The following is a 27,732-nucleotide window of genomic DNA, read 5'->3' on the forward strand; positions in this document are numbered from 1 at the left end:
GTGAAGTTTGCTACAAAATACCCTTTTTATAGTGGCAAGCCCTGTGAACAGTTCAATTCTCGCATCGCTGCCTCAACCTGCCCGTTCAATTTTTTTTTTCTTCTGCCTATTAATTATTCAAAATTTCCTCTTCACTTTTTCTGCCACCACCAAGTATAGGCTGAAGTCACTTTACCACTGCTTTTGTTAGTTTTCCACCACTTGCTGATTATTTTGGCTATTATTATTATTATTATTATTATTATTATTATTATTATTACATGTCATTGGCAAAGTTAAAATGAGTTTTTATAGCCTTTTTGCTGCTGGTACTAGTATTGCTTAATATATAACGTGAGAGACAGCAAGTGGCTGTACAAGATCATTTGGCAGTAGAAGGCTGAAGTGGAACCTCATTCAATCTCATTAATCCAATTTGAAGCTGAATCTGACTTCATTTCACAAAGACAGGCTCATTGTATACACCGCTCATCTGATTTCACTCAGGTGCCCTTGCTGGCTCAAGGTTGGGCCTGTTAACCCTTTACTGTTTTATCAATATTGCCAGCAAAAAGACCGCAAAGAGCAGTTCAGTCTTTCTGCTCAAAGTCAGTGTAGTTGCACTATACGTACGTAATATTTGTTTGTTACTGGGCAGAAATCTATGAGATTATAATGAAACGAATTTCATTTGTGTATGAAAGAGGCAGGATAATTTCTTTTACCCCATTGTAGCATGCTCTGTTGTTATTGCAGCCGAGTTTTCATGATTCATAATAGACACGAAGCATAACACTAACGAGAAATCAATAAAATGAAACAAGAAGCCTTCTTTTTCTTGTGTTCTCATTTTTTTTACGCATAATTTTCGTTATGATGCAGTACCATTTCTAGTACCACCTTTTCACCACTCTCAGATTTTTATGCCCCCCTACTGACATTTTGACTTGTCTTTTTTGTTCCTTGCATGGTCCTGTATTCACCTTTGTTGTGCCCTCTTTCTTTTTTTTCTGTGAGTAGCAAGGACAGATCTGCAGGTGTTATTGTAAGAAGTATCCTGTACTGCTTGGTGCAAAAGTTTATTAACCATAACGGTTAAAGGGGGAAGCACATTGCTTGTGGCCTCTGCTTGAGACATCCAGTCTGTGTATTGCATGCATCTAGTAGCTTAGTGTATTGCTCAATAAACACTTTATCCCATTAGTAACACGACATTCCCGCAATGCTTCTTGTAAAACAGTAAAAACAGGGAGATTTTGCATTTTTGTTTCTTTCTGAGCTCTGTGATTTGAAGGGTTAAATGCTAATTGCATGTTTAGCTCTAGGGCTTTTTTGTCTGTTTTGTGTATTTGTAGAGCCTGACATAGGTTGTGTGCGTTGTTAATGTCTGCCCAGCTTTAGGGATCAATTTAGTCGGCAGTTTTCTGGACAGTGAAGGCTATGCTGTATGGCAAACATGATATTGCAGCATTTATGGGCCACGAGGAGATTGCTTATTCCTAATTACTGAATAATTTCCGTAGTTAGGTTAGGACAGCAAGCTTCTCTCCCCAGTAGCTTGTTCTGCAGACACTATGTAATATATTCTATGTAATGTTTTTTTTTTTTTCGTTTGCAGGAAAACTGCATGAAATACAAGTTTATATGGCGGATGGAACTGTTGTAAGCAAAAATGTGAATAACGTTTGGTAGAAACAAAGAGCTGGTCACACGAATGACAGGGTTAAAAAAAGTGCCTGAAAAATTAAATACAATAAAAATATACGAGATAGTTGAAGGAAGGGGTAATCTGTGACATATACAATTTAGCAAGAAGCAATTTAGCAAGTTTGTCCAGTGAAAAGTGTATTCAACCTTATATTCATAATGCTGGAAAATTGTGTAGTTTCTGTTCAGCCACTTATCTATAAAACCATGCACTCTGATGGTTTGCATCAGAATAACAGTTGTGAGTGTAACGCCTGTCTTTCTATCTGCTCTTTCCTTACACTTGTGTTCCCTTTTCTGAATTTTTGCGCTACTAAAATCATGTTTCACCGTGCAGACGGAGTTAGGAAAAAGAAGAAAACAATAAAAAATTAACTCCACAAATGCCGAGGTCTGCGTGAGCTTAATACTATACATGTTAGACTGCTGTATTCCTGTCATGTCAGAGAGCACGTTACCATTGTTAATTCAATTGTTTATCGCATAACCACTTGTTGCTTGACTGCTTTTTTTTTTTCTGTGTCTTTTAGGCCTGTTTTTTTTTTTTTTTTTTCTGTGGTGTGTTTTGTTTCAGTGCTTCTGTGTGCATTCATCTGTGCCATTGTCATGCATGGAAGTTCACTGGTTGTGTTAAAAGGAACATCGTGTTTACTTGCTTTCCTTCCTTCCTTCCTTCATTTTGTTTCCCCTTATTTTGTTCCTTTCACGGGTGGGCATTTTGTATGTTCATTGTTTCCGCTGTCTTTCTGTTGCACCACTTTGATGTGCTTGGTTGGTTTTTCGTGCCTCACTTCCTGTTGTCTGGTTTTCTACCCCCTAGTTTGTTGACAGAACTTCAGTGTGCCTTTACGTTCATGTTTGCAGCAGACTGCTTTTTATTTTTACTTTTCTCCCAACCCCCCGGGGCTCTGTTGAGCATCGTGCAAACACGCAGACATGCCGCTAAGCCTGGCTGGCTTGTCGCTGGCTGCATTGTTTCAGCTTCGGTTGCTGCGCCGCCTGTTTTACGATTTTTTGGCTTTGGCTTTGGCTTGGCTTCTCACTCAGCCAAGCCGCAGGTGGTGAAGGCATTTTTTTTTTTTAGAGCAAGATTGGGAGAAGTTTCGTTGAGTGAGTGGGCCCAGACTTTTGCAGACCCTTGTGCCTGTTTTTTCTTTGACTTAAGTCTTTGTTTTGCAACTTAGTGAGTGCAGAGAAGATGTTAATTTTACATGATGTTTCAGGCATTTAAGAATGATAATTAAGTCATTGCAGTTGCTTTAGGCCTAGTACTAGGCGTATTTTAGAACAAAATTGGGAATAAGTTCCTAGGAGTGAGTGGCTTACTTTTACAGGCCCTTGTGCCTCTGCTTTTTCTTAACTTAGTGTTTGTTTTGCACAGTGAGCACCGAGTAGAAATTAATTCAGTGTCATTCCACTTATTTAATATTTATAATTTAGTCACTGTCCTCACTTTATTCCTAGCACCCACAGGATACGCCTTGTGTGAATGTTCACTTTCCCTGTTAGCAATACGCATATTTTGAACTTGAGTTGTTAGCTCTGTTCACTAATGATTTTAATGCAAATTGCAACGACTCTACTGACAACGGTAGGTGTTAGTTATGCAGCTCTTGTGAACAGAGAGTTCTTTTAGCCATGTGTTTGTGTGGAGCTTAATGAAATCACATGGGTCAAAGTAGGCATGATAGGTATATTACACAAGGTGAGCCTCAACAGTGGAGGGGGGCTGGGTCGCTTTTCATTCTTATTTCGGATTTGTATTGCTTTCCGAGGCCATTAGGGAGACACTGGTCAATGAGCAGGCCCTTCGGTGCAAAAGAAGCAGCAACAACAGCGAGGGAGCAACGACGCGTCTTGCACCGGCACCGTTGAGGAAATGGCCGAACATGACGCCAAAGTGTACCGGTGGTCTCTCTTTCCCCCTCAGGCGCAGGAGTCGATGCCAACGGCAGCCAAGCCAACTCCACAACCGCTCCCAAGAGAGAGTCACTTGCCCGAACCTCGCTGCGATCATCTAAATGTAAAGTCCATAATTTAGCTTCCCCCAATCCCCTTAATCCTCATATGATAGCAGTAGCAATAGGTTGTAGATAATAGACTTAAGAGGGTAGAGATGAGGGACCGCTGGAACGGTTGCCGCTGGCATGGCAAGGCGCAAAAATGATCGCAACGTCGCCATTGTAAACGTGGCTTAACAGGGCGGAAAAATGTGGTATCAGTGGTGGGGCTCCGTTAAGAACTCGGGTCTGTGCAAAAGTGAGAAGAAAAGCGAACTCTCGCTGCATCAGGTTGACAAAGCTTTTCCTGGCAACTGTTGGCTGCTGGCATAGTGCCTTTGTGCAGTTCTATTTCCCAGGTAGGCAAGACTCATTCAGCATTTGCAGTGGTCACGCATGAGTGCATGAGTTCAAGCTCCTGCTCGTTGTGCGCTCAGGTCATAATGTTTATTCAGGCATTGTCTGTGGGGTTCGCTGCTGTCCGTTTATTGCAAATCGGGATGCAGATTGGCGTGCACACAGTAAGCTACAAAATGTGCCAGTATGAAGGGGTAAATAGCAAGTAAATGAATATGGAAACATGGTTGAAACCAGTTCGAAATGTACGCTCTCATCTTCCTTCCAAATTTAGTGACCCATTAGTTGTACGTTTCACATTTGGTATAGTTACACTGCAGCGGGGTTGGCTGTACCTCAGCAGCAGTTGGTGATAATAATATAACAAAGATAACATCTTACGCACTTTTTTTGTAGAGGAGGCTAAAACATTGTGACAGACTCGGCATTGGTTGCCAGATGCACCTTCAAGTTGCCCTGAGTCTTCTGAGAATGACGTTAATCTGCAACCCCATTTCCTGGCATTCCCACATGCTACAGTGCTGGGTAATTGTAAGGAATGTACAGTCCCCACTGTACAAGCAATGTTGTTACGTTTTGGGTTTCATGTCTGACCCACTAGATCTTGTTGGCAGCACAGACCTGCGAGTTCTGCTAGAGATGTTGCGATTGTTTCTGTGTTTTTGTCACTTGCTGCAACGTTGTCAGTGTCTCGTCTCTTCATAGAACATAAGAAAAGAAAGTTCTTTTTTTCTTCGAGCGATGACATCTGCTCCCTGCCATGCACCGTCTTTCTTTTGGAAGCACCCCACGCCACTCGCCTCTTTCACCTAACATACGCAAACGCTTTTGACTAACCCGGAAAGCTCCTCTGCATGCCTTACTGGAATGGGAACGTGCGATGTTGGTCTCTCTGGCCTCTCCAGCAAAGCGCACGATGAACCAATAACTGCTTTAGCCGGCAAGGCCGGTCGCTTCAGAAGTTCATGGAACACACTGTTGGAGTAAGTCATTTTGCGTGTTATCTGAAGTCTGCTGGTTTTTAAAGATGTCCATTAAGGGTGTCAGCTTTCATTACAATTCAATGCAGTCTGACTCCTCAGGAAAAGTAATAGATTCAGCTCATACGCAAGTTCTCCTGTATGTAAGTTGAATATGCAGCTTAACTGTCATACCTGAGCTATTTTGCCACCGGTAAAATTAAACCAATTTATTGAGTTAATTATGAAGTTTAAAGTTGTCTTGAACTAACGTCTTTTATGGGTTAATTTGTACACAGTAATTGTAAGAACATCTGAAAAACTGTAAGCCATGCTTCGGCTAAATAGAAAGATATGGCGTGTGCATTGTGCAATAATTTTACTGTATGGAAGTGATGGATGCAGTGATGGTGGATGTTGGGTGAACTTGTGCCCTCGAAATATAAAAGGAGCTAGGTACACTTGTGTACCATACATTAGATGCACGTTAAAGAACTCCAGGTGGTCCTCCTCAATATGGTGACCTCATAATCAGATCATGGCTTTGGCACATAAAACTTCAGAATATAATTTTTAATAGTTAGAGCTAGGCAAGTGATAGTGGCAATAGTGCCTGCACCCTGGTTGGCAGATTGAACGGTGCTGCTGGCAATTAGCCTCTTGCTTGTAGGTTCATTGTAGATTGCTGTAGGTGCCATTGCAGATTCTGGAACAACCAGCGATGATTTCAACAATCCTAGGATTTTTACTCTGCATCTTATGTGTTTGCTAGCAATGGGCTGGGAGCTACAATATTCGCAACGTAATAGCAACCCATTATGTCCAACGCCACACAAGGACTACACAGTGATCTAGGAGACAGAGCAGTAAAACACAGATGGCACAGCAAAAGCTAAGAATTTAAACAAGTCGTATGGCAGTATTCACACTGCTGTAGGGGATCTAAAGAAAATGTTATGCTTTCAAGACAAGCTATAAAAAGGCTGTACAGTTCTGGCCAAACATATAGCTAAGTTACAGTCTTCATAAAAAGTTTCAGTGCCATTATGCACGTGACTGGACCTAGTTTCAGGCTGCATACCAGGACCCCCATGCAAGTTTCATTGCTGCAAAGCCTCATACATTTTCATATGAGGGACAGGGCTGCTTACACTGCAAAGCAATGAGAAACCAGGTGAAATACAGTAAGCAGCATTTTTAAAGTGCATAGTGCATTTAGAGAGTTTCATGACAGTGTTGCAAAAACTGTAATAGTACCTCTGAGATATGCCAATTACGGTGTGGCATTTGTTTGTCAAAGGCTACAGCTTACAGGTTGGTCAGACTACTAGTTAGTATATTTTTCTTGCAAACAAAGCACCAGAGCAGCATTTGTCATCTGTGAAAATGCTCTGAATATTTTCATGGAGTTGCCAAGAACTCTCCTATTAAGATGCTAACTAGAATGCAGCTGAAATCTGCCAAAAAAACTCATAATTACTACAAACAAGTGAGAAGAACGAAGGAAACTGAGTGGCTGAATTTATTTTTAGTAACAACCAAATGGCTTCTGTTGACTTCATTTGTTTGTCCACTATAAACAAATTTCTTGCTGGAAATAAGCCTAAAATCTGCTAGATCTATCAATGGTAGCACTTGAGCCCAGTTGAGTGTCCAATCTTGTTTATTTATTTATTTATTTATTTATTCATTTTCAATAAGGGCCTTGGTGGGCATTACATGGGGGGGGGGGGGGGGGGCATTCAACTGAATACATATATGCAATTTCAAAACAGTAAAATCCCAATTCATGAATACAAGCAAAGAACAGGGTATCAATAAAAAGGAAAACAGGCAGCGTATACTTGTGGACTAGCTTTACAATTTTCAGCGAAGTCTGCAAATGAGTCAGTCTGATAGGAGGATGATTGTTATGCCTATTGTAGCACCTTCGTGCCTTTGTTGAGATAATAGTAGGTGTTTTTTTTTAATTTTATGTTAGTCTTAAGAATGGGCCTGTCAGTTGTAAAAATTTGTTCGAAGTTGCACGACTGAACAACTAAAAATCCCAACAATGAAACATGTTAACACTTAAAACAGTCTCTAACTATTGACCTGATAAAGTTGATAAAGCTTCATAATGTAAAGTGCAAGAGTGAAGGCGTGAGGACAAAATAGGGATCCTTTTCTGTTCTTGTTGTGCCAGTGTTTGCATTTTTTCCGCACTGCAAGAATTTTGTTCGGTTTGGCCAGCTTGGCCAGATATTTATTTTTACTTTATCTTTCTAGATTACTTCATGAAGTATGAAATAACTATCAATTGCATTGCAGCATACAGGTACATTGCAAGTACAAACATCTTAGTATGCTCGTTTGCCAAATGAAAGCAGTAGCAGCAGTTAAAGAGCCTCAAGATAGGGCTTACTGTCTGAGCACGAGTTAAACAGTTGTTAGGACTTTGACTTTCTTAGTGTTTGAAAGCCACCACAGTTACTTCGTCATGTTAAAGTCCTTGGCTATCAGGTAAACTCTTAGGCATTTTCTATGTTGCTATGGCGTTAGTGCCAGTTGTTAGAGCATCCAGCAAAACAGCTTTTAGAAGTGTCTGTGCCATCATATCACCATTTAGTTTTTTTTTTTTTTTTATATGCTGCTCTTGCAGCCAACATTTACATGGGATTGAAAAAAAATAAGTGCTGTGATAATCAAAATGAGTATGAAGTCTTGATTCCTAAGCAGCTTGTTATTATGATATTGGAAAGGTCTTTTTTTTTTCTGTGATTATTTGCATATTTGCCATACTACAAACACATATATACATTCTAAATGCACCTCACATGTTATGTCTTGATTTTTTTTTACTCTGGTATTTTCCTACCGCTAATGTTTTCTCATTTCTGTTAACACTTTCCTCTTCGTTAATAGTTCGGCAGAATTTGATGGTGTAATATTATGTAAATTGAAGCATAAAGAACGAAAATGAGTGCAAGGTGTCATTGCTGCACACCCAAACTATTAACATGCTGTACTCTCATTAATCTCATGACCGTGTCAGGACCAGCATTACACCAGTGTCACACAAACACTGGTATGTGCAGCAACGTGAAAGTGCATTTCTCTTCTACTATGACTTTCTCACATTTAAACTTAATTTATCTTACTTACTTAGTTTTATCACATTTATAAGTTTGTTAATACATACTAGCACCTGCCCTTGCAGGTCGAGTTATTGAAAAATGGTTCATCCCTTCTGACCTGCTTTTGTTTCTGTCAGCACAAGAAGCTCATGCTTTTGCACTAGGTGCACGGTAGTGAAGAAGCGTTTCATGACTGGTGGTGGCAGTGCTTTTTTGGTTTACGAATGCCTTGTTGCCGAGGTGATGGTGCTTCTTGCCATCTGGCCTAGCTGGCACGTAGATGCTAAGTCGCTTCTTCCCTTTCAACTCAACCCTTTTTCTTGTCATCACTTCATATCGCCACCCACCTCACCACCCTTTTTTTTGCACCCTTTCACCATTTCTTGCATCACGCTTTTATTTTTTCACCCTTTGGGAGCAGCAGCAGTGGCAGCAGAAGCAGCGCGCCGGCGGTCACGGCGGTGGCAGTGGTGGTGATTCATCGCTTTTCTGTTATTCTCATTTTTTTTGTTTTTTTATTTGAAATGTTCTTTTTTAGAGAAACAGTAAGAGAATTGGCAGACGGGTGAATGTGATAGCAGTGATGTGTTTTCAAGCCATGTTCCCTCAATTTGCACTGGAGAAATAAAAGCTAAAAATCAGTCAACATTTCAAGATGTGCTGGTACCAGTACCTTTGCACTTCTGGTACCGGGATATTGTCAGTGTTGGTACCAGTAGAAAACTTCAGCTTTGTTCAAGCGGCAACTGGAAGTGCAGCCTCATAGTGTAGTCATTGCTAAAGGGGATCTGCTGGTATGAGCATCTCTACACTGCTGGTACTGGAATCTCATTGGCGTTGGCACCTGAATTTTTACACATGCTGGTACCAGTATCTGTACATCTGGTTCTAGCAAGAAACTAGTTTTGTTCATGTGGCCAGTAGAAGCCGCACTGCTGTCGTCTTGCTCACATATATTCAAGCATTTGTGCAGCTTTATAGTGTAGTTATTTGTACAGCATAGAATAAGTCATTGTGGGCTGGGCATTACCTTTCATGAGACCTTTAGTGCTTTGATGAAGCATGTAAGTACATATTACACTGAAGGAAGGTGGGTGGAAGGGATTGCTGCTGTTGTCAACAGGCCATCTTTGGCATTTATGTTTAAATATTTTGTATTGGAAATAGCTTGTGAAATAATTGCAAGAAAAGAAAACCAAGTCACATTGGTTTAGATAATTTTACATGCCTTTTACAGAATGAATTGTTACCAGCTTGCCCTGGTCATTACTTTTCTTGCAGTACTTCTTGCGACTATGCTGTGAAAATGACTTCTGCCTCAGCTAGTTGATTGTCTGCTGGGCAATAGGATTACTGTACAAGCTGTTAAAAGCAGAATGGAATGTGCAGGATATGTTGCTGACTAGCAAAATTAATGGTTACTTTGATAATTCAGATGTGCCAACACATGAAGGAAATGTCCAGCTGTTGTACTGCCATATTTGTACTGCACCTCTCACCTTTCCTTGTAATTCTGTTACACCATATTGACAAATGAGGTGTCATTACGAGGGCACATGCTTAGTAAATATAATACATTTGGGGAAACATTTGAAATTCAGACTTGATTTATTAACAAAGTGGTACTGCTTAAATAACAGGCGCATGTGCTACGAAATTGGTCAGCCTTGCTTGGCTATGTTCCTTTCAGTAGGCAAGTAAAGAGGTTGGCTTGCAAACATATCACTGTTTTTTTTTTTTTTGTTTTTTTTAATATGCAGTTTCTTTTTGTGTGAGATTGGATTGATCCTGTAACAGAAGACATCTTCTGGTTCAGCCCTAGTTAAGTTCTTCACAAAATACTGAAGCTTACGAATACTGAAGCCAGTGTGTCTTTTTGCCCTTGTAATGCTTTTCTCAGGCAATTTGATTACTTATCACAGCTCCACTGTGGTTGAATTAAAGGAAGCCGACTGTGGTGTATGTTGTCATGCAGCTATAAATGTGTTCTTAATATTTATTATCATTTCTCAAACTTCTCGAATTTCTCAAACTAAATGACCAAGAATGGAGGCCTGCCTCTGTAAAGCATGCAACTTAATCTAATTTGTGCAAAAAGATGATATTGTGTTTCTTGCACAGTTGTTCTGTGGGCCACAGCGTAACTTACCACAGCATAACACCCAGAACAAAGTAATTGACAAAGTCACTAGTGCTTGCATGGGTGTTAGCGCAGGGTTCTATTATATCACATTGTACTGGTTGTTTAAAGAGGTATGCGTATATTTTTTGGTATGCGTAAGAGTGCGCAATGCTTGCATTTGCTTTTAATCTACGGCCGCTAGCTTATATTGTAGTGAGTAGTTCTCCTGTGCTTTGCACTGGTGTGTGCTGTACTTGTAAGCCGTGTCTGTTGTCATGTCCTGTCCTGTTCAGCTTAAGTATGCACGCAACAACCACGAAATACATATTTCGCCAGAGGTAGTGCCGCTGTGAATTTAGAAGCTGCGTGTATGTTTTGTGCAATAGGTCTAAAGTAATAGCCGAGCATACATGGCAGTGTCCAGAGACCTATTCAACACAAGAGTAGCACGTAGAGATACTAGATACTGTATACATTTAGCACTGAAGACTTTAATAGCGTGCTTTAAAAGCAGGAGTAATTAGATCAGGTGCCAAAAGCAACAATGCAACTGCAGTTGCAGCATGCTTGTTGTGGCAATGCAGGCTGTATTTCATAAGTTAACAGCTCTGTGACATTCATGCGCTAGGGTGTGACAACTGATCCTCGTAGAGTCCATATAAATATAGATGACATGGTGACAGTTCCAAGCCAGAGGCGTGTCCGCTGTTGTGGTGCATTTAAAGAAAGCAGGAACACTCAGTGTGGCGCTAGTTAGAATAAGCAAGAAGGACGATATTCGGGAACTCACTCATTCAGATTCAGAAACAGTCAACGCAGGACACAGGGGTAGTGAGATATAATAGAACACCTTGAAAGGTCTTTGTTCCGGACGAAACTGGATTGCTCTAGTGACAGCCATTGTCACTGCGTTGACGTATTGGAGTAGTAGCAGGAGCTGTAAAGCAGCGTAAGAGACGTGTTCAGAAAGGAAGACATAAGGGCCCACACAAATGCAAACTAGCATATTCACTTCATTTGCTTACGTGACATTGTTAGTCAATGCCACTGTGTGTTCATACGTCTTCATTCCTTTCCACATCTTTCGCACAGCTTTACTGTTCCTAATGTCGAACCAGTTAGTTCGCACGCTTCCATTCTTCTAGCAGCGGGTGCATTTTCTGGCTCTGAGTTTCAACGTGGAATGTTTGGACAAAGGAGATGGCCTTGACGCGCCTTCAGTATTGGAATAAAATTGTGTAAAACAAAAAGAAAACCATCCGAACAACGCTCAGGCATCTCGGCTTGTTCGTTGTGTAGGCTTAAGGAAAGATAAGATTTTTTTTTTCAGCTTCATTTGCCATTGCAAAAGGGAGGAACAGGATGTGTGATGCCGTTGTTCTTTGTGGGCGACTGGGTCGGCAGGGTTCTTGAGGACCAAGTGGGAGCGGCAGAAAGAGAAGCGCAAGCGCAAGAAGGAGATGTCTTCCAAGGATGCGTCGACCACGAGCGGAGAGGCGTGAGTGTCGTACTGGTTTTTTTTTTTCACTTACAGTCTTAGTTATCTTTTTCTTCCTGCGCGACTGGCTTTGCACTGCTTTGTGTGCATCTCCTCTTTCATTATTGTACCTTGAGAAGGGAAAGAATTACCAACTTGCAGATGCACCTGAGGCACACATCTATTCAAGCTAAGGACAGGCTTTTGTTACTGTGTTGGTGCGAAAGTAGGAACCTCTTTTATTATTACACACAGTAAGCTTTATCTTTCTGAAAATGGCCATCATAGACAAGGCAGTGTTAGGTTTGCAGGGTGCTTAATATTGCAGTAGTACGATAATACATTATAGTATATTATTCTAGTCTTTAAAGAATACAAATCTTAAGTGTGTGAAGGTCATCTTTATCTCTACCAACCATGGGTATGTTTGTCAGTTAATAATATCACTATGCATTTTGTGTGCGTGGAAATTGGTGAATTTTTGATGGATATTGGTTAAAGTTGGCCGTGACATTCACCCTCTCAGTGTGTTGGCAGCAGTTCATAAAAGAGGTCCTTTCTCTCTAAAAGCAGTGTGTGACAACTGTCGTACTGTTTGTTAAGTTCTGAAGGCCAGTTGGTTTCCCTTTTATGTTATATTGCGTTTTTTTCTTTTCTTGGTACATTTGCTTTTAATTTGGTCATATACCTCTTGCTTTAGTTTAGTAGAGTGACAAGTTTTATGGCGTATAGCTGGCAAGGGTTCGTTACAGTAGAATCTCCGTGATACGATCATGCCTCGTGCAAATTTCGGGACGGTACGAATTTTTGAAATGTCCTGGTCCAAGTTCATTAGCTTAAAATGGGCTAAATTGTGCTGGCCGCATTACTGTTGCCAGGGCAACCTTCGTCACTCCGCCTTGACTTCACCAGTGTGCATCCCCTTCGTCTCCTCAAAGAAGAAAGAACAAAACGAAAGGGGAACTTGTGCTCTGTGTAGTATCATGCAACTTGTTGGCCGTTTTCAAACACCTTGCAACTTTATCAGGAACCGGCAATCACACGTGACCCAGTCTTGCTGCGTCAGCAAGGTTGGCGTCATTAGCTTCCTTGGGTAGCATTATCTCTATTTCACTTGACAGGGGAACAGCGCAAAAAACACAAAAGACAAGGGAGACACACACCAGACAAACACCAGCGCTGGTGTGTTTCTCCCTTCTTGTCTTTCGTGTTTTTTGCGCTGTTCCTCTGTCTAGTATGTACCGACTAGCCAAAGCCTCTACGGTGTTGCAACTCTATTTCACGCCATTGTTGTCTTCAGCACCTGATGACAATTTGAAACTTTGCTACCTTTGCACCTGTCAGATTGCACGATACAAAGTAGCTTCACCAGTGCAAAGAAAAGCGCACAGATTCCCTTATCTTGCACAAATCATGTACTTATCACCGTCAGGCAGCAGCTAGAACGCAGCAATGAAAAAAAAAACTCAAGATAGCCAGGCAGATCTTGAAATGTCAGCCTCGGAACATGCAGAGTGCGCAGCTTGCTGCTGCCAAAATGTGCTCGAAACAAGCGTGCCAGTGATTCGAATTAGCATCAGCCAATAGGAGTTCTTCCTGCGCGCCATGTGACTACAGTAACAAATTGCGATGCTAGTTTTTCCTTTTCGCGATCGCTTTCGTAGCTTTTATTTCTGCATGGAGAAATACAGCACTGTGGCCATCTGAATTTCCATCTTGTGTTTATGCGTCAATGGAAAGCCACGCTCGCGCTATCAGCGGTTCAATAGGACCTCCCGAAGCCTGATTTTCTTCCCGATTTCGAAAACAACACACTAAAAGTGTCCAAGTTTCTCAAATTCTGCTGCATATTTCTTCCAAATGTTTAGCCAAAAGATAAAGGAAGGCCTTAGGACTTGCGGGAAAATAAATAAACATAGAAATCTGACATTATGAGTAAGTTGGCGATTGCATTGCTGCCCCTTACTGTCTAGATTTTTAAAAACATTTTTGGGTGATACGAATTTCGGAGGATATGAATTTTTGCACCATCCTGAGAAATTTGTATCATTGAGATTCCATTGTAGATGGTTTTCAGTTCCTCATAATTATGTGTTTAACGTATCACTAAGTGCACTGTGTTAGTGATCAGCATAGCTATCACATTAGGAAGTCATTATCTTGCAGGCTTGTGTTGCGTGTGATATTCTTTGCCAAATTTGCTTGCGCTTGAAGCTGCTATTATGAGCATTCATGAAATACTTCGACAAAGGGAGGTAAGAAATGTAACCGGGGTTTTATGTCATAGCTTACTATGGAAGCACTGCATTTTTTGGCTCCCCTGAGCAATCGGACAGGATTGGGTTTCGGTAGGTGTAGCACAAGCGCACAAAATGGACAATTTAGTGCATTTTGCACTAAATTGCACATTGTTGCACAAGGTCTAAAGCAGCCATATATTCTGTGTCCGACTTTGTAGCCGCTAACACACGTGTAGATCTGTTTTCTTTTTTAAACTCCTGAATCTGTATAGCTTCTTTAATTAAACAGTGTACCACTTCAGAAGTCAGTGTAATGAAATGTAGGTTGAACTTGACAAAATCTCTACAGTTTCCACTAGGCAGTTGTTTTTCAGTAAGGGTCTTTTCACCATGCACAGTTCAAGAATTGTCATTTTGCCATTTACATTGTATGTGTTTTCTGTAGCACCTGGCTTTTGCTCGTGTCTAAGATGGTGTTGGTCTGTATGGTGTGCTGCGCACAAACTAATTGCACCCCCTTGTGTAACTTCTGCCACTTGAGAGTTGTGTGTGCTCACATGCGCTTGCTCTGTGTCCACTAACACTGCTTGTCATGCCAGCTTTGTTTATATGATGCTGTACGTGCTCAAAACACTAGTCGACCTTGAATGTGAGTTGACACCCAGGTGCCGGAGGCCATAAAAAAACATTGTGATTGTGATTCATGGAAGATCATGATTATGGAACGACACCACGAAGGAATAAGCAGCCTGCCAATTACAGCCCTATAGCTATGCTGTAAAAATGAAAATAAAGTGATTTAGCAGGAGCACAGTTTATCATGCAAGCACGTCTACAAGGCGAACACTACAGACAGAAAAAAACAGCAACAGCACAACAGTATTATCAGAAGAAAAACAAGAAAACTGTTAAGTCTTGAAGATGGTTAGTTGTGTAAATAAGTTGATGATACTTTTATTTAAGACATATGTTAGCATCGGCAACAAAAAAGCTCCAGGCAGAGTGGCAGGGAGGGTTCAAAAAGAGCAGTCCACGCATCGAAGGCAGGTCTGTAATCGGGGATGATCGTAGTTTGTCTCAGCGTAAGCTCTCAAAGCATGCCCTGCAAACATATTTAATCATTTTAGACAAAGAAAGCAAAACAACCTTAATTTTGAAATATGTAGAGAAGTTAATCATTCTTTTATTTTGTAGTTTTGAGACAGCATTTAGCGGCAAAGGTAGATAAGCTTCAGGCAGGGCATGGGTAGTTACAAAATGCTTGATTACATCGAAGCTGGGGCTGTAATCACAGATGATGCAACTCAACTTGAAGGGGTCCAAACACTTTTTTTAACATTATAAATAAACTTAGGGATCGCTATGCAATACTGTCAGGAATGCCTGATCCCAATGTTATCCCTGTACATGCACCTTGGAGCCCACAGTTTTGCTTGGAAGGCTGCCTGCCCATTCCTTCAACTTTTCGAAACCTCCCGCCACCCCTTTTTTCTTACACAAGTAAACAAATGGATACTAGTTGGACTTCCTTAATTATTACAGCTAAGCAGAAGCAAATAAATCTCATTATTGATAAGGCAGTGGCAGCATCTGGTGGCAGCAAATGATAAAACTGTGCTGATACTATGGCCTCTGAGATGGGCAGTGCTGAGAATTGTGCCACGGGATCTCACAAAACAGTTGGTGCAGTGATTTGCAGAGAGCCGTGGGCATTGTTTGCATGGACCTGGCACATAGCATTGAGCACCACAATACAATTTACCACAAGGAGGGGTGTGGTTGCAAGGATTTATTTATTGGCAGTGGCAGCATTTTATGATTGATAACTGCTCATACTAGGGGCGCTTAAAACAATTTGTGTGGAAAGATTAATGAGGACGTGCCCTTTGTAATACCAGATCCATTCCACAGCTTTTGTAAACAAGTGTTGCAAGGCTCCTTGTAACGTTAACGAGTGAGAATCTCATGTACAAAGCAAATGCTGACCCTGGGCGAGTTTCAGATTGAGCGCAAAACACGTCTTCTCCTAAAGCAAGGCGGCCGCCTGGGTGGCGCTCGCTCCTCAGGGCACGAGCCGCTCTGGGCCGAGCCGGCGGCAGTGGCACCCTGCACGAACCGTCGCCGCCATGCGAGCGTAGCGCGCTCCGGCGACTTTCTGTCGAGCAACCCCGAGCCGCCTCCGACCTCGATTCGCTCTTCAACGTGCCGGTCCCCACGGCAACCGCCTCGGTTGCCCCGGTGCCCACCAGGTCAGTGGCTCTGGTGCGAAGACAGTGGCAGCGAGCAGTAGTTGGTATGCAAATGCGGTTCGTGCATGTAGGAAGAAAATGATAGGCTTAAATGTTTGATGAGTCCATCAGTGAAATTCTTGAACTTCTTTCTTTTTTGAGTGGTCCTGTTCACATGATGTTGGTCCTCAATTTTTAAAATAAAATATAGCATACCCACCATACAGGCTCAGTAGCAGCACCGTTCTGCTGCTGAGCATTAGGCCAAGTGTTCGATTCCTGGCCGCCACTGGTACATTCTGATGAAGATGAAATGCAAAAACGCTTGTGCACTGTACTTTAAGAGAGAACCCCAGGGGGTCAGAATAATCTGGTGTCTTCCGCTACAGAACCTCTTTTAGCCCTTGAGTTTCTTCGGGACAACAAATCCAATCAATCAGTTAGTAGTAAAGATACCTGAAATTGGCATCTGCACTGCGAAGAATGGCTCACGTCGATACCTTATCTACCTTCTGTATAAGAAGGAAGTAGTACACACATAAGGAGACACTGCTACAGGACTTGGTGTTGTTGCTGTCTTAGGTGAAACTGGGTGCGGTGTTCACACTGGTCCAGTGAGGCACGCCCCTTCATATAGTGAGACCAAAGTTTCATCTGTATCGGTGCGTATTGTGTGACAGTGTGAAATTCATTGGCTAGTGGTTGTGTTGGCTTTGCCTACTAACGTTGCTGCTACGCTGCTACTAACAGGCTTATTGTCTACCACGGCTTGTGCATGTTTTTCACTGTGCTTGAATTGGTGTGTTCACCACTGTCCACTCTACTTTCTCACTTGTCTGCTAACTGCACATTTCACACGTGACTGCAGGTTACATGTTGAACTGTGTTCTGTTCATTTGGACGTTATCTCAATGCATGGAACAAGGAAAATAAAAGTGTTTGTTACAAACTTTATCATGTAAGAAGCCAGCTTATTAAGTTGTTGCAAAACCACCGTAGTGCATATAGCAGCTGTCTCAATGCTGTGTTGGCACAATAACAAACAGTGTGCTTTACGTAAACATGATGCAATGAATGTAGACACATACAGCATTGCCTTGTTTGTTTCTCTCTGTTGCTACAAAGAACAGTGATACGGTGTCATTTGATTTTTGATGGTACACATTGCTTCCTATAAGCAGCGCTCAAAATATTGTATCTTGTATGAAGGTTTCAACCATGCCTAGCGTTTCACTTAAATGTCTAAAGATCATCAGGTTTATGAGGCATCGACTACACGAGGCATTCAAAATGTATTCACACTGACTTTGCATCTGTTCATTTCCCTTCCTGTCTGGCCTCCTCAGAGACAGCAAAGAATCTGAAGAACAGGTGAGCTCACCTTTTCTGTTTTACTCGCAGCTGAGCAGAAGCTTGGCTGATCTTTGTCAGTGCAGGCTGAGTGTCAAAAGCGCTGCTTAGAGCTTTAGGGCAGGCATTTTAAATGGCGCTTTCTTCTGTAGAATGCTGAAGTCGACGAAGAAGGTTACACAGTACGGCCATCATCGGAGCGTCACAAAGAAAGTATCCTTTGTCTCATACGGTGTTATCGGACTTTTGTTCTTTGTACTGGTGTATAGTAACATAGTAGTGCACTGCAAGTTTGGGTGGTGCACTATTCTGTCAAGAAACGTGCTACCTGGTGTTCATATTTCCTTAACCACTGGCTCCTTCAGATGACAGGGACAGTTTCTACTCTAGTTCAGACGGCGATTCAGGTGAGACATATTTTCTTCATTTATGTAATCTAATGGCAATGTGACACGAACATCTTAAGTTAATAGCTGCATGTGCGAAGCTGCAAGCCTTTTTGAAATTTTGGAACAAGCTGCTCATGGGGTATCAGTAGCCCAGTGATAAAACGCTCACCCTGTTTGGGAATCAAACCTGGCTCCACTTTGTGGGAGACAAGCATTCTACTGTGAAGCTGGTCCCAAACCTTTTAGTAAAATGTCTAGTAAATTGGTATGACTAACTGAGGTACCACCTCCGTAATGTTCGTGCAGCACATGGCACGTTGCTCATAACCTCTTTAGTTGCTCTGCAAAAGATGTCTCAGAGGGTCAAGCCTGCTCAGGTTCGAGTTAGGCCACTCTTGCTAGATGTCATAGCACGATGAGATAGGATGAGCATAAGTGCGCTCTACCTGCAGCTTGCCATCATTTTGACTGGCAGATCCAATGATAGTTAGTTGAAATCTAAATGGTGCAAAGCACGGCCTATCTCATGATGAGGATGATAATTATGAGAGAATTACTCTTTGAAGCAGGGTGGTGCATGTGCCTGCACACTCCGGCATATGCTGTTATGGTTCGCATGGAACTCTTCTATGATTACTTAGTAAATCCCAACGTTCGGATTATAGCGCCACCTGCAGTTTTGCTGAAGCGAACTAGAATGGACATGTATTATTGAACCCTCCCGCAAGCCTCTGATATTGGAGACCAAGCTTGCTTTGCAATGGTTGCTTCTCAGCATATTGTTACCATAACCACATATTACATTACCAGAATTATGCTCTTCTTGAAGGTGCTTATTTGTTGCAGTGAGGATATTTGCATGCCATTAGTTGTTCAATTGCATCATTTGGCAGAGAACATAGTTGCTCACTGGCACGTCTGTAGGACCAGTACAGAAGGGTCTACAGGCCGATTTGCCTAACTTTATTATGGTGCAGTGTGCTCCCTTGAGAGTGTTTTTTCACTATGCGCTCCGTTCCTCTATCGTGCAGTTTTTGCCTCTCTCGCACGTTGTCAAGCAACCGCTCCATCTGTCTACCACTAGACGAGAAACATGCACACTCACACCATACGATGGGGTGGTATCATTCTGAAGGAATTTGCTTGTTGAAAGTTTACATACTCTTCAAAAGTTCACAAAAGTTTTGGAAACTGGCAATGACTGGCAATGTCATTTCTGTCAAAAAGAATTCTAGCTTTGGTCCATCGGCTGAAACAGTCACTATCAACATGTGTGCACCAGCATGTCTAGTATTTTCCTTGTGTATCCTGGCAGCTGCATACTGCTACCGCATTCATGACAGCCTGCATTTCTACCCGAGTTACCACATCATTCTAAACTTAAACTTACAGCGCAAACACCTAAGACGGACCACAAAAGCAAGATACGACACACACTGGCGTTATCTGTGTCGTATCTTCCTTTTGTGGTCCGTCTTAGGTGTTTGCGCTGTAAGTTTAAGTTTAGAATTATGTACCAACTACGCCCAAATGAAGTTTTACTGAAATTGCCACATCAGCCACATCAAAGGACAGCCTTCTACCATTCAAATTTGCAACATATGCATCTTTCCAAGTATTTACATATGAACACATGCTTTTTGGACTGTTGCAAGCAGGTGCATAAAGCAAGTGCTGTTGATTTTCCAGCTATTTCGAGCAGGTGCCTTCAACAAGACAGGTGATTTATGAGCGTGCTCTTGAATTTTCTGTCTTCCGTTTGCAGTGCTTCTGCTGCAAAAGGTCCACGAGATGATCTGGTGATTTTGCCTTCTGATAAAAATGAAAAGCTGAGCATTCAGTTGTGTTAGTTCTGAAGAGATCTGTTGGTGCTGCTACATTTCATTTGGAAATGCCTCCGCATGTGCTGTGACGTGCAGACGATGAAGAGAGAGACAGGAGGATCCACATAGAAATCAAGCCCCTGAGCAACGGTGCGCCAATGAGTGCAAGTGTCGACGAGCTGCGTGCCACCATTGGATCACTATCACTGTCACCAATTCCCCAGCACTCTGTAAGTCTGGCATTTTCCTTTTGCCTGCGTGTGTGCACGCGCGTGCACACGCTTATTTCTGTTTTGCTACATTCATGACATATAGCAGCTATTGCACTGTAAGCATTATTTTCACACACGCCGCTGTGGCTTAATGTCTGCGGTCTTTTGCTTAAGCACAAAGTTTCATTCCATCTCACTGTGACCACATTTCACTGAAGATGGAATATGAAGATGTCGAAGCACGGAGTTTGAGTGAAGATTAAAGAACCTCAGTTCGTCAAAATTATTATGGAGCCCTCCTCTGTGTCATCTCTTGCGGTCCCTGTGTTAGTATGTTAAACCCCATCAATTGATCACGCAGTGTTGCATAATTCTTGAATTTATTTGGCTAAGAGCTTCTTGCTCCACTGGTGGTGTCGCACATGACATAACACTACAGAAATAAAAGTATTGATTGCGGAAAGTTTGGAAACTATGGCCCCTGAAGTCTTATTTAAACGGCTACCAACTTTGGCAGCGGGTACTGCTGTGTGGAGTTGGTTGTAACTTTATAATTTGATTATTAGCTGGTATACGTGCAAAGATTTCGAAAAATTTGCATGTCATCTAAAAAAAAAAAGGGCGTGTACAAACGCCACTTCTGTCTTGCATTGCATGCACTTTGACACACTTACAGCAAACTCCTTTTGCTGAACAGGAGTAAATCAAAAACTTGCTCTCGCGGGGGACTTGCAGTGGTTGCAGAGGTACTACTAAGACCAATGTTAGTCCATGAGACTCCACTTATTGTGCTTTTAACAGGTGTGTTCTATTGTGCCCATTGAAATTCACGGTGTAGATAATGTGGTATTTATAGTTCTGTACAAATGGGCAAAGAAAGCTCTTTGCCAGCCCTGTTATACATATCACTTTAGCTAGCTGGCTGAGCTAGCCTTCAACTCTGATTAGATAAACAATTAGAATGAAGTTTAGAAAGTAAACTATCAGACCAACTAGCTAGCGTTACCATAGCTACACTAGCACACTCAGTAGCGCACCCAGGATCTCTGCCAGGGGGGGGGGCTGACAGTTTGCCAATACTATCTAAACAGCACTAATTTCAATTTCGTCACGGGAAATTGTCAAAAAATGCGCTTTTTGCGAGTATGCAGACGATTGCGCCGTCTTACATCTTAGTTGCAGTACTCAAATGCGCAAGGAAAGAAAAAGGGTTAAACAAAAGGGGGGGTTACAACCCCCAAACCCCCCCCCGTCGGTGCGCCACTGAGCACACTAACTACAGTTAAGCTGTTTCTCAGTTACTGCGTGCCATAGTTACACACAATTGCACACAAGATATTTGATCACATTTATTCCATTAATCATGATTTATTTATTTATTTATACGCATACCTTACAGGCTCCAACTGGAGTATTGCGTGAGGGGGGTAAGAGAAACAACATGTAGCGAAAACAGGAGAACATAGCTAATAACAAATCAAACAACTGAAGAAAAGACGCCGTTTAACATCAAGCAAACGAAGAACAACCGATTACTGCACATACAAACGCACAAGCTTTTCTTGTGAGTGCAACTTCAGTGAGCCTCAGCTGAGGTTCAGCTTAATCAAATTTACTGTAGCCTGTGTAACCACGGTAATTGACAACTTTACTGGTTTGGCTAGCTAGCTTGCTAACCAGCCACTCGTGAAGTGAAATTTTGGAGCACTTTGCGGCTGACTGATATGCGTCATTGCACACTTCTTCAGAGTCCTTGTGTACAGTACGTCTTCTTCTTATTTTCCCTTTGCCTTGTCCCTCCTCTCTTTCCCGCCATCATCATTCTGCAGAGTCGGAGGCCAGAAACGCTGTACATCAGGCACAAGGTAGCTTGTAGTTGCTTAGTGGCTTGCGGCCGGGCATGAGTGTGCGGCCATAGCTGTGCCTGCGTTTGCCTGAAACCACTGCCCGAGCACTCGGGAGACTCTTTTCCTCATTTGCAAAGTTGGCTCTCTTGCAGGGTACTGTGCCAATTTGATGGCAGCATAAGTCGCTTTGGCACTCGGAGTACTTGTAAAGTTGGCTTTTCTGTAGGGCAGTTGGCCGATCTGACGACAGCGTAGCCAGTTTGCACTTGGCGTTTTTGTAAAGCTGGATTTCCCATAGTGCACTTTGCTGATTGGATGGCAGCATAGTCAGTTTTGCATTCGATTTATATGTGCAAAGATTGTGCTTCTTATGAGATGAAAAATGTAGACATGGCACTTTGATGAAACTATGCAACAAAGCACCAGCGCACGCTAGCTGCGCTTTGCATTCATCTGAACTGTGATAGGCACCGCCATGAATTGTTTCTCTACCGTGGGGAAAATAGGTATTTTTTGTAAGTTACGGCAGATATTTTTTTCCAAGGTAACTACTGCACTCAATGTTTTATGTAATACATAAACAAAAAGCAGTGTTAGTGCACTTTTTGAGTTTTATTAACAAGATTTGTGTCATAAAAAAGATACAAATTGCCAGAATCAAGATAGTCGGGCGAAATTGAACAAAGTTATGAAGACACGCTTTTACCTACTAAGAAAAAAAAAATGCAACAAGAATTATGAGATTTAAAAATGTATTGCCGTCTAATAGGCACTATCTCCGAAAAAAATCTAAATTTTTCATTGAACAGGTCTTCCACTACAAAAATTTCACTGCAAGCATTACAGTTAGACGTGCCGTTCGGCAAAGCAGTTCCTCGATGTAAAACATAGCGGAACGTTGCATGTCTTGCAGTAAACCCTTGTTTTCTGCTCGATTTTCCGGTCATCGTAGCATTTCTTGCAGTTTCTATAAGTTCTACCAAGCACTCCAAACGAGAACAACGACGGGCCGAAGCAAAAAGCAGTACCTAACCGGGCTGCGGCCACCGATGTTCCGGGCTGGTTTGCGTTGTCGTCGCTCTCAGAGTCAGAGTTCGATGAAAATGCAGCATCCCCAGACTCACTGCTGCTCGATCCATCAATAAAATCAGCCGCAGATGCAGCGGAATCACAAGACCTGTGATCTTTCGAAGCGCACGCGCCGCTTCCGAAGGCGGCCTTTTTTGCTTTCTACTTTGACGATCGCGCAACTATGGAGTGCGTTCAGAAATTACCGCGAAGTGGGAAAAAAGCGAACTGCTTAGGAAACAAAAATATAGTTCTCCTTATTCATGTCCGATGGCGCAGTGTGTTCATGCGTGGCACACAAGGTCTTGAAATTGGCTTTTCAAACCATCGATAGCGGGCTAACGATGCCCAAATGGGCGTTGTAGGGAAAGAGTTAGTGGGTTAACAGTGCATTACGGAGGAGCATGATTGTCAGTGCATTTGCAAATTTGGAAAAGGGTCTCGTGTGGCTGTTTTTGAAGGCACCTTTTATTTATTGTTCTTTTTCTGTTGACATTTTCTTACCTAAAAACCTGGCATGTAGCCTGTAATTGAGCTTCACTTGTCATAAGCTATGCATGGCCACTTAAAATGAAAAAGATGACTGTTGCTAAGTTATTGCATAACACTCTGTTTTAATGCAAGTGTGTCTGTGGTTATGCATTAACATTGAACTTACGATTGAGAGCTTGTAGTTAGTAACTAGTGACTGTTGACCTTCTTTCCTACCACAATGTTTTTTCTTTTTTTGTATGTGTGTTTACTGTGTGAACTGTGTGCATGTACATGTGCATGTGCATCTGTGTACTATATACCATGTGTGTGTGTGTCTACATGTGTGCATATATTTGAGCCTCTCTTCTTTTGGTTTGCAAAAGAGAGAGATTTAAGTAGGTATTGTGGTTTGTGAGGCGAGTTCTCTGAATAGACATCTTGATTGCAATTTGTGTGTTGTGTGCATTAAATATGGCATATTTATGTCATCTCTTTTTAAACTCATTGCTGCTTGATCCCCATAAGAATATTGTACATTCTCACAGTTCCCGGTAATAATAGTGTACATAATAGTGTCTCTACAAATTGAGAATGTGAGTGGGTACTAACTAATGTGCCATTAATAATTTAGATGGATGCCTGTGACTTGCTCATGTGGTAGTGATCACAAAAGGAAGGGCTTGGGTCCAGATTTGCTTTATTTAGCCTAAGTGTCGTAAGTAACTTGTCCCTTCATCTGTGCTGGATTCAACCTTAGCTTTCTACACAAGGTATTTGTGGAGATGTTTGAAAGAGTGAGCACGGTATATCTAATTCAGGTCATAAATGATGAACATTTATAGGTAGGTTGTGAAATAGGGAACAAAACAAACAAGGTTTGTAAATTAGTTACTGAATCCCTACGTCTCGGTTTTATGGGGAAGGTGGTTAGACTTAACACTCACGTTCATATTCAAGTTCAATATGTGAAATTTCACTCTCAAGGACTTTTGATGTAGACTACTCCTAACGGTGCGTAATCCTGCAGGAATATTTCGACAGTCTGCAAGGCTACAAATTGGGTTGTTTCGTTCATGCAGCTATGTCTGATAGTTTAGTTAGGCAAAGCAAGGCTGATCCTTGTGTGAGTTTCTCTTTTGCAGCTTTATTTTACTGGTTGTTAACATTGCAAAGATGCATTGTCACACGTGCAGTCGGTAGAACCTACATAAGCTTGTGAAGATAACAAACCCTAAAAAACAGTGCTGTTTATCTGCGCAAAGCTTTTGCTCACTGATCTCAAATACAACCCTAACAGGTCAGCCATAGTGGCATTGCTGACAATGGCCAGGTGAATGATGTAGCTTTGCTATTGGCTCTGAATTCTGGGTAGTTGTAGTGCTATTGAGATTAATAAGTGTAAGAAGAATATGATACTGTGAGTGCATTGCATAGGTACATGACATTAGCGATAATGTGACAAAAGCAGTAAAAAAATAAAGCGCCTGACAAGCATTGAATACATGCATTGATGAACAGTCGGTACAGGAAGATTGTCTTGCATGGCCACTTGCTTGGAACTGGATGATTCCTTTTTGCTGTTTCTCATGCAGCAGTTGTAGTCAAGCTTGCATGCCAGCTGTAGTTTCTGCTTGTGGGTGAATGCGAGATTGACAGCGCTAACACTGCAGGCACGGAGAGCATACAACAGCGCCTCGTCGACGCCAGATGAAGCACCCAAGAGGCCAGCAAATCAAAGTTCAAAGTGAGCCTACTTTTCGTGCATATTGGAATCATTGCCTCCTTCTTTTGGCTGGCAGTTTTTACTGTTTAGAAACTTATTTGTTCACCACCTGCTGCAAGCCCTAAAACTCAGACTGCACTTGTGACAGATAATTGGATGGGCAGCAGTGGGCTTCGACATGGAGTTAACACAGCAGTTGTGCATAATAGTACAAAAAACAGTAAAGACCAGCCGGCTGTTGCTGGCAACGGTGGATGGCCTTTAGTTTTTTGCAGTAGGCTTTACGCTCCACAATTATGCCTCGTAATTGCAGGCATTAATAAAAATGTTTAGGACATTTTGCATGCAACTTCATACACTGCTAAATGGACCTGCGATATCAAACTGGTTATTGGTAATGAAATATGTTGTAGGTAAGCTTGAGAAGTTGGTTGTATTGGTGGTTGCTCATGTAGCACTGCCTCATGGCATCGTGCAAGTGTTTGAAACAGTAATGTGGCACCTGGATACACTGCATTTGTAATGTTTCATTTCATTCCAGTACCTATTTTTTACGTGTCTAAAGTGGGTTGCCAGAAATTGTTAACTGTTGTAACCCAAATAAATTTTTGCTCCTTTTTTTTTTTTTTACCAAGGTCTCAATTCAGTGATGTCTCATATGCCAAAAATGTGTTAAAGGGACACTAAAGCGAAAAAAGTTTGGCTTGATAAGCCAGAAGAAGCGTAAGAACTAAAAATGTGTGGCAATGCCGCTTTGGAGTTTCCGTACCAGCTGGCTGTGGCGTTTAGGATTTTGACGGCAACTGCTCGGACCTAGTTAATTGTATACCTTTAACGATGGACTACACTGTATTTTATGCGATCCAAAAAATGAACTTGGGAAGCTTCAAGAACATTTACAGAGCCACAACGGCTCAAATGTAAAAGATCACTACTTTAAATCTGTGATGCCGCACAGACGTACTGGTGCGGAATAAAGAAAAAAAAATGTACTTCGACTTTCATTTTCTCTTTTAATAATAATGAATGGATTATCGGGAAATTAACGAAAATAGACCTTTTTTTTTTTTTAAGTACTTGTTATCAGTCTAGACTGATTTAGGGTTTCTGTTTAGTGTCCGGAAAAAAAAAAAAAAAAGCTTTTCGCAAACAAAAGTAATTCGCACATGAAAGGTATAGAATCCGAAGAAAAGAATTGTAACAGAACACAGGCCCCTGCTGCTGTGTTTGATGGCCGGAATGCATGCATTAATTTTTTTTTTTTTTTTTTAATTCACAGGGACAGCGCCGGCATAGGTAGCGGCACGGAAGCTGACATGCTCGGCATGTTTCCGCTGGACACGAGCGCATCAACGCCCACCACAAGACTTCAAAGTCCCCTGGGCCAGGGCGAGCCAGCGTCACAGCCTTCTGCGTCGAGCAGCGTGCCCTCCTGGGACCGATATGCAGGTGAGTGCAACGGGGCGTGTTTGCTCAGTGCTTGTGCAAGAAGTGAGGGCAGTCATTGCAACCAGGCACATAGCCTATAAAATGAGTTATTGTTGTATCCAGAATAGAGTTGCCTAGCTCCTGTGTTGCAACATAATATGTGATGTGGGAAAGACATCACAGGTAAGTAAGTGGCATCCAGCACGCTGCACGAACAGTTGAACTTTTGGTGTCGTGAAGAGATGGGTGTCCTGTATTGTATTGAGTACAGCTGTAGCTTGGTCTAACAGACACAGACATAATGAGTTATGAAATATAACCAAGTAAGCCTAGCATTTTTCTTGTCGACATTAGGGTGCAATGAATGTGCTCATAATTTCGGATGTACTGATTGTGGTTGTGTCAAATGCGACTTTATTATATTTGGTTCAACTGTATATACAGCGTGTTGTAAGCAAGTGCTGGAAGTGTTCACTAAAGGTATGTTTCAACAAGCATTGGTACTTGCTATTGGGGTTGCATTCTTGATTGATTGGATTATCACTTTTTGCAGACGTTGATTGGTTATAAGCCAACAGGCAGAACGGCTGTTGCTACAGTGAGGTATCGCACCGGATATTACGTTGTGTGAAAGCGTCCCCGAAAGGGATCAGTGGAGAAATATGACCCGCGAGTTCGTACCTTCCGAAATGCGCACATCCAGACCTGTGCAGTTGTCTACGTTTTGTAGACGTACAGGTAACATAAGTCAAGGCCACACCAGTCCCCACTCTCTTATATTCATTCATACTTGGTTATAACTAACTGGCTCATGCGCTGAAAATAGATCGATATAGCAATTATATCTTAACACAGGTATGACAAACCTTTATGGAAAGTTTGTTATACATAAATAAACCTGTACAACAGTGCTGAAACACGCCATGACGACCTGACTTCCACAGCACATCTGTAACACAGCTACTCTGTAAGATGTATAACTCTTTATCAGGTTATGCTTCACATCATACCCTACCTGGTTACGTTCAAACAAGCTGTCAAGCATGACCAGACATATGATTAAGAAAAGAAAAAAGAAAACATGCTAAAAAGCAATATCAAGATCCAGACAGGGCTGAACTGTTGAGATATCTGAAACAGCCTGCCTATTCAAAAATGTCCGGTGCCTGTCACATCTGCAATCAGGTGTTACATCAGGTCTTGTCGAGTTTGTTTCTGTTGCGTCTTGGCCTT

General features: G+C 41.9%; 1 protein-coding gene across 15 annotated transcripts in view; it reads left to right on the top strand.

Moving 5' to 3' along the window:
• The window catches only part of LOC119433606 (F-BAR domain only protein 2-like), a 76,983-nt gene that overhangs the window by 37,983 nt on the left and 11,268 nt on the right, over positions 1–27,732 (top strand). For 2 of the 15 annotated variants that reach the window (XM_049658750.1, XM_049658757.1), the window contains exons 7-17: positions 1,598–1,641; positions 8,540–8,591; positions 11,645–11,738; positions 15,994–16,206; positions 17,532–17,556; positions 17,688–17,748; positions 17,901–17,942; positions 19,844–19,977; positions 21,789–21,824; positions 25,019–25,092; positions 26,351–26,520. In XM_049658750.1, the coding sequence (XP_049514707.1) occupies positions 1,598–1,641; positions 8,540–8,591; positions 11,645–11,738; positions 15,994–16,206; positions 17,532–17,556; positions 17,688–17,748; positions 17,901–17,942; positions 19,844–19,977; positions 21,789–21,824; positions 25,019–25,092; positions 26,351–26,520 (945 nt within the window). Of the gene's footprint in view, positions 1–1,597; positions 1,642–3,616; positions 3,710–8,539; positions 8,592–11,644; positions 11,739–15,993; positions 16,207–17,531; positions 17,557–17,687; positions 17,749–17,900; positions 17,943–19,843; positions 19,978–21,788; positions 21,825–25,018; positions 25,093–26,350; positions 26,521–27,732 lie in introns of all 15 variants that reach the window. The other 13 variants (XM_049658751.1, XM_037700860.2, XM_049658756.1 and 10 more) reach the window with 10 other exon arrangements.

This window comes from Dermacentor silvarum, chromosome 11, assembly GCF_013339745.2.
Source record: "Dermacentor silvarum isolate Dsil-2018 chromosome 11, BIME_Dsil_1.4, whole genome shotgun sequence".
Taxonomy (NCBI): Eukaryota; Metazoa; Arthropoda; class Arachnida; order Ixodida; family Ixodidae; genus Dermacentor; species Dermacentor silvarum.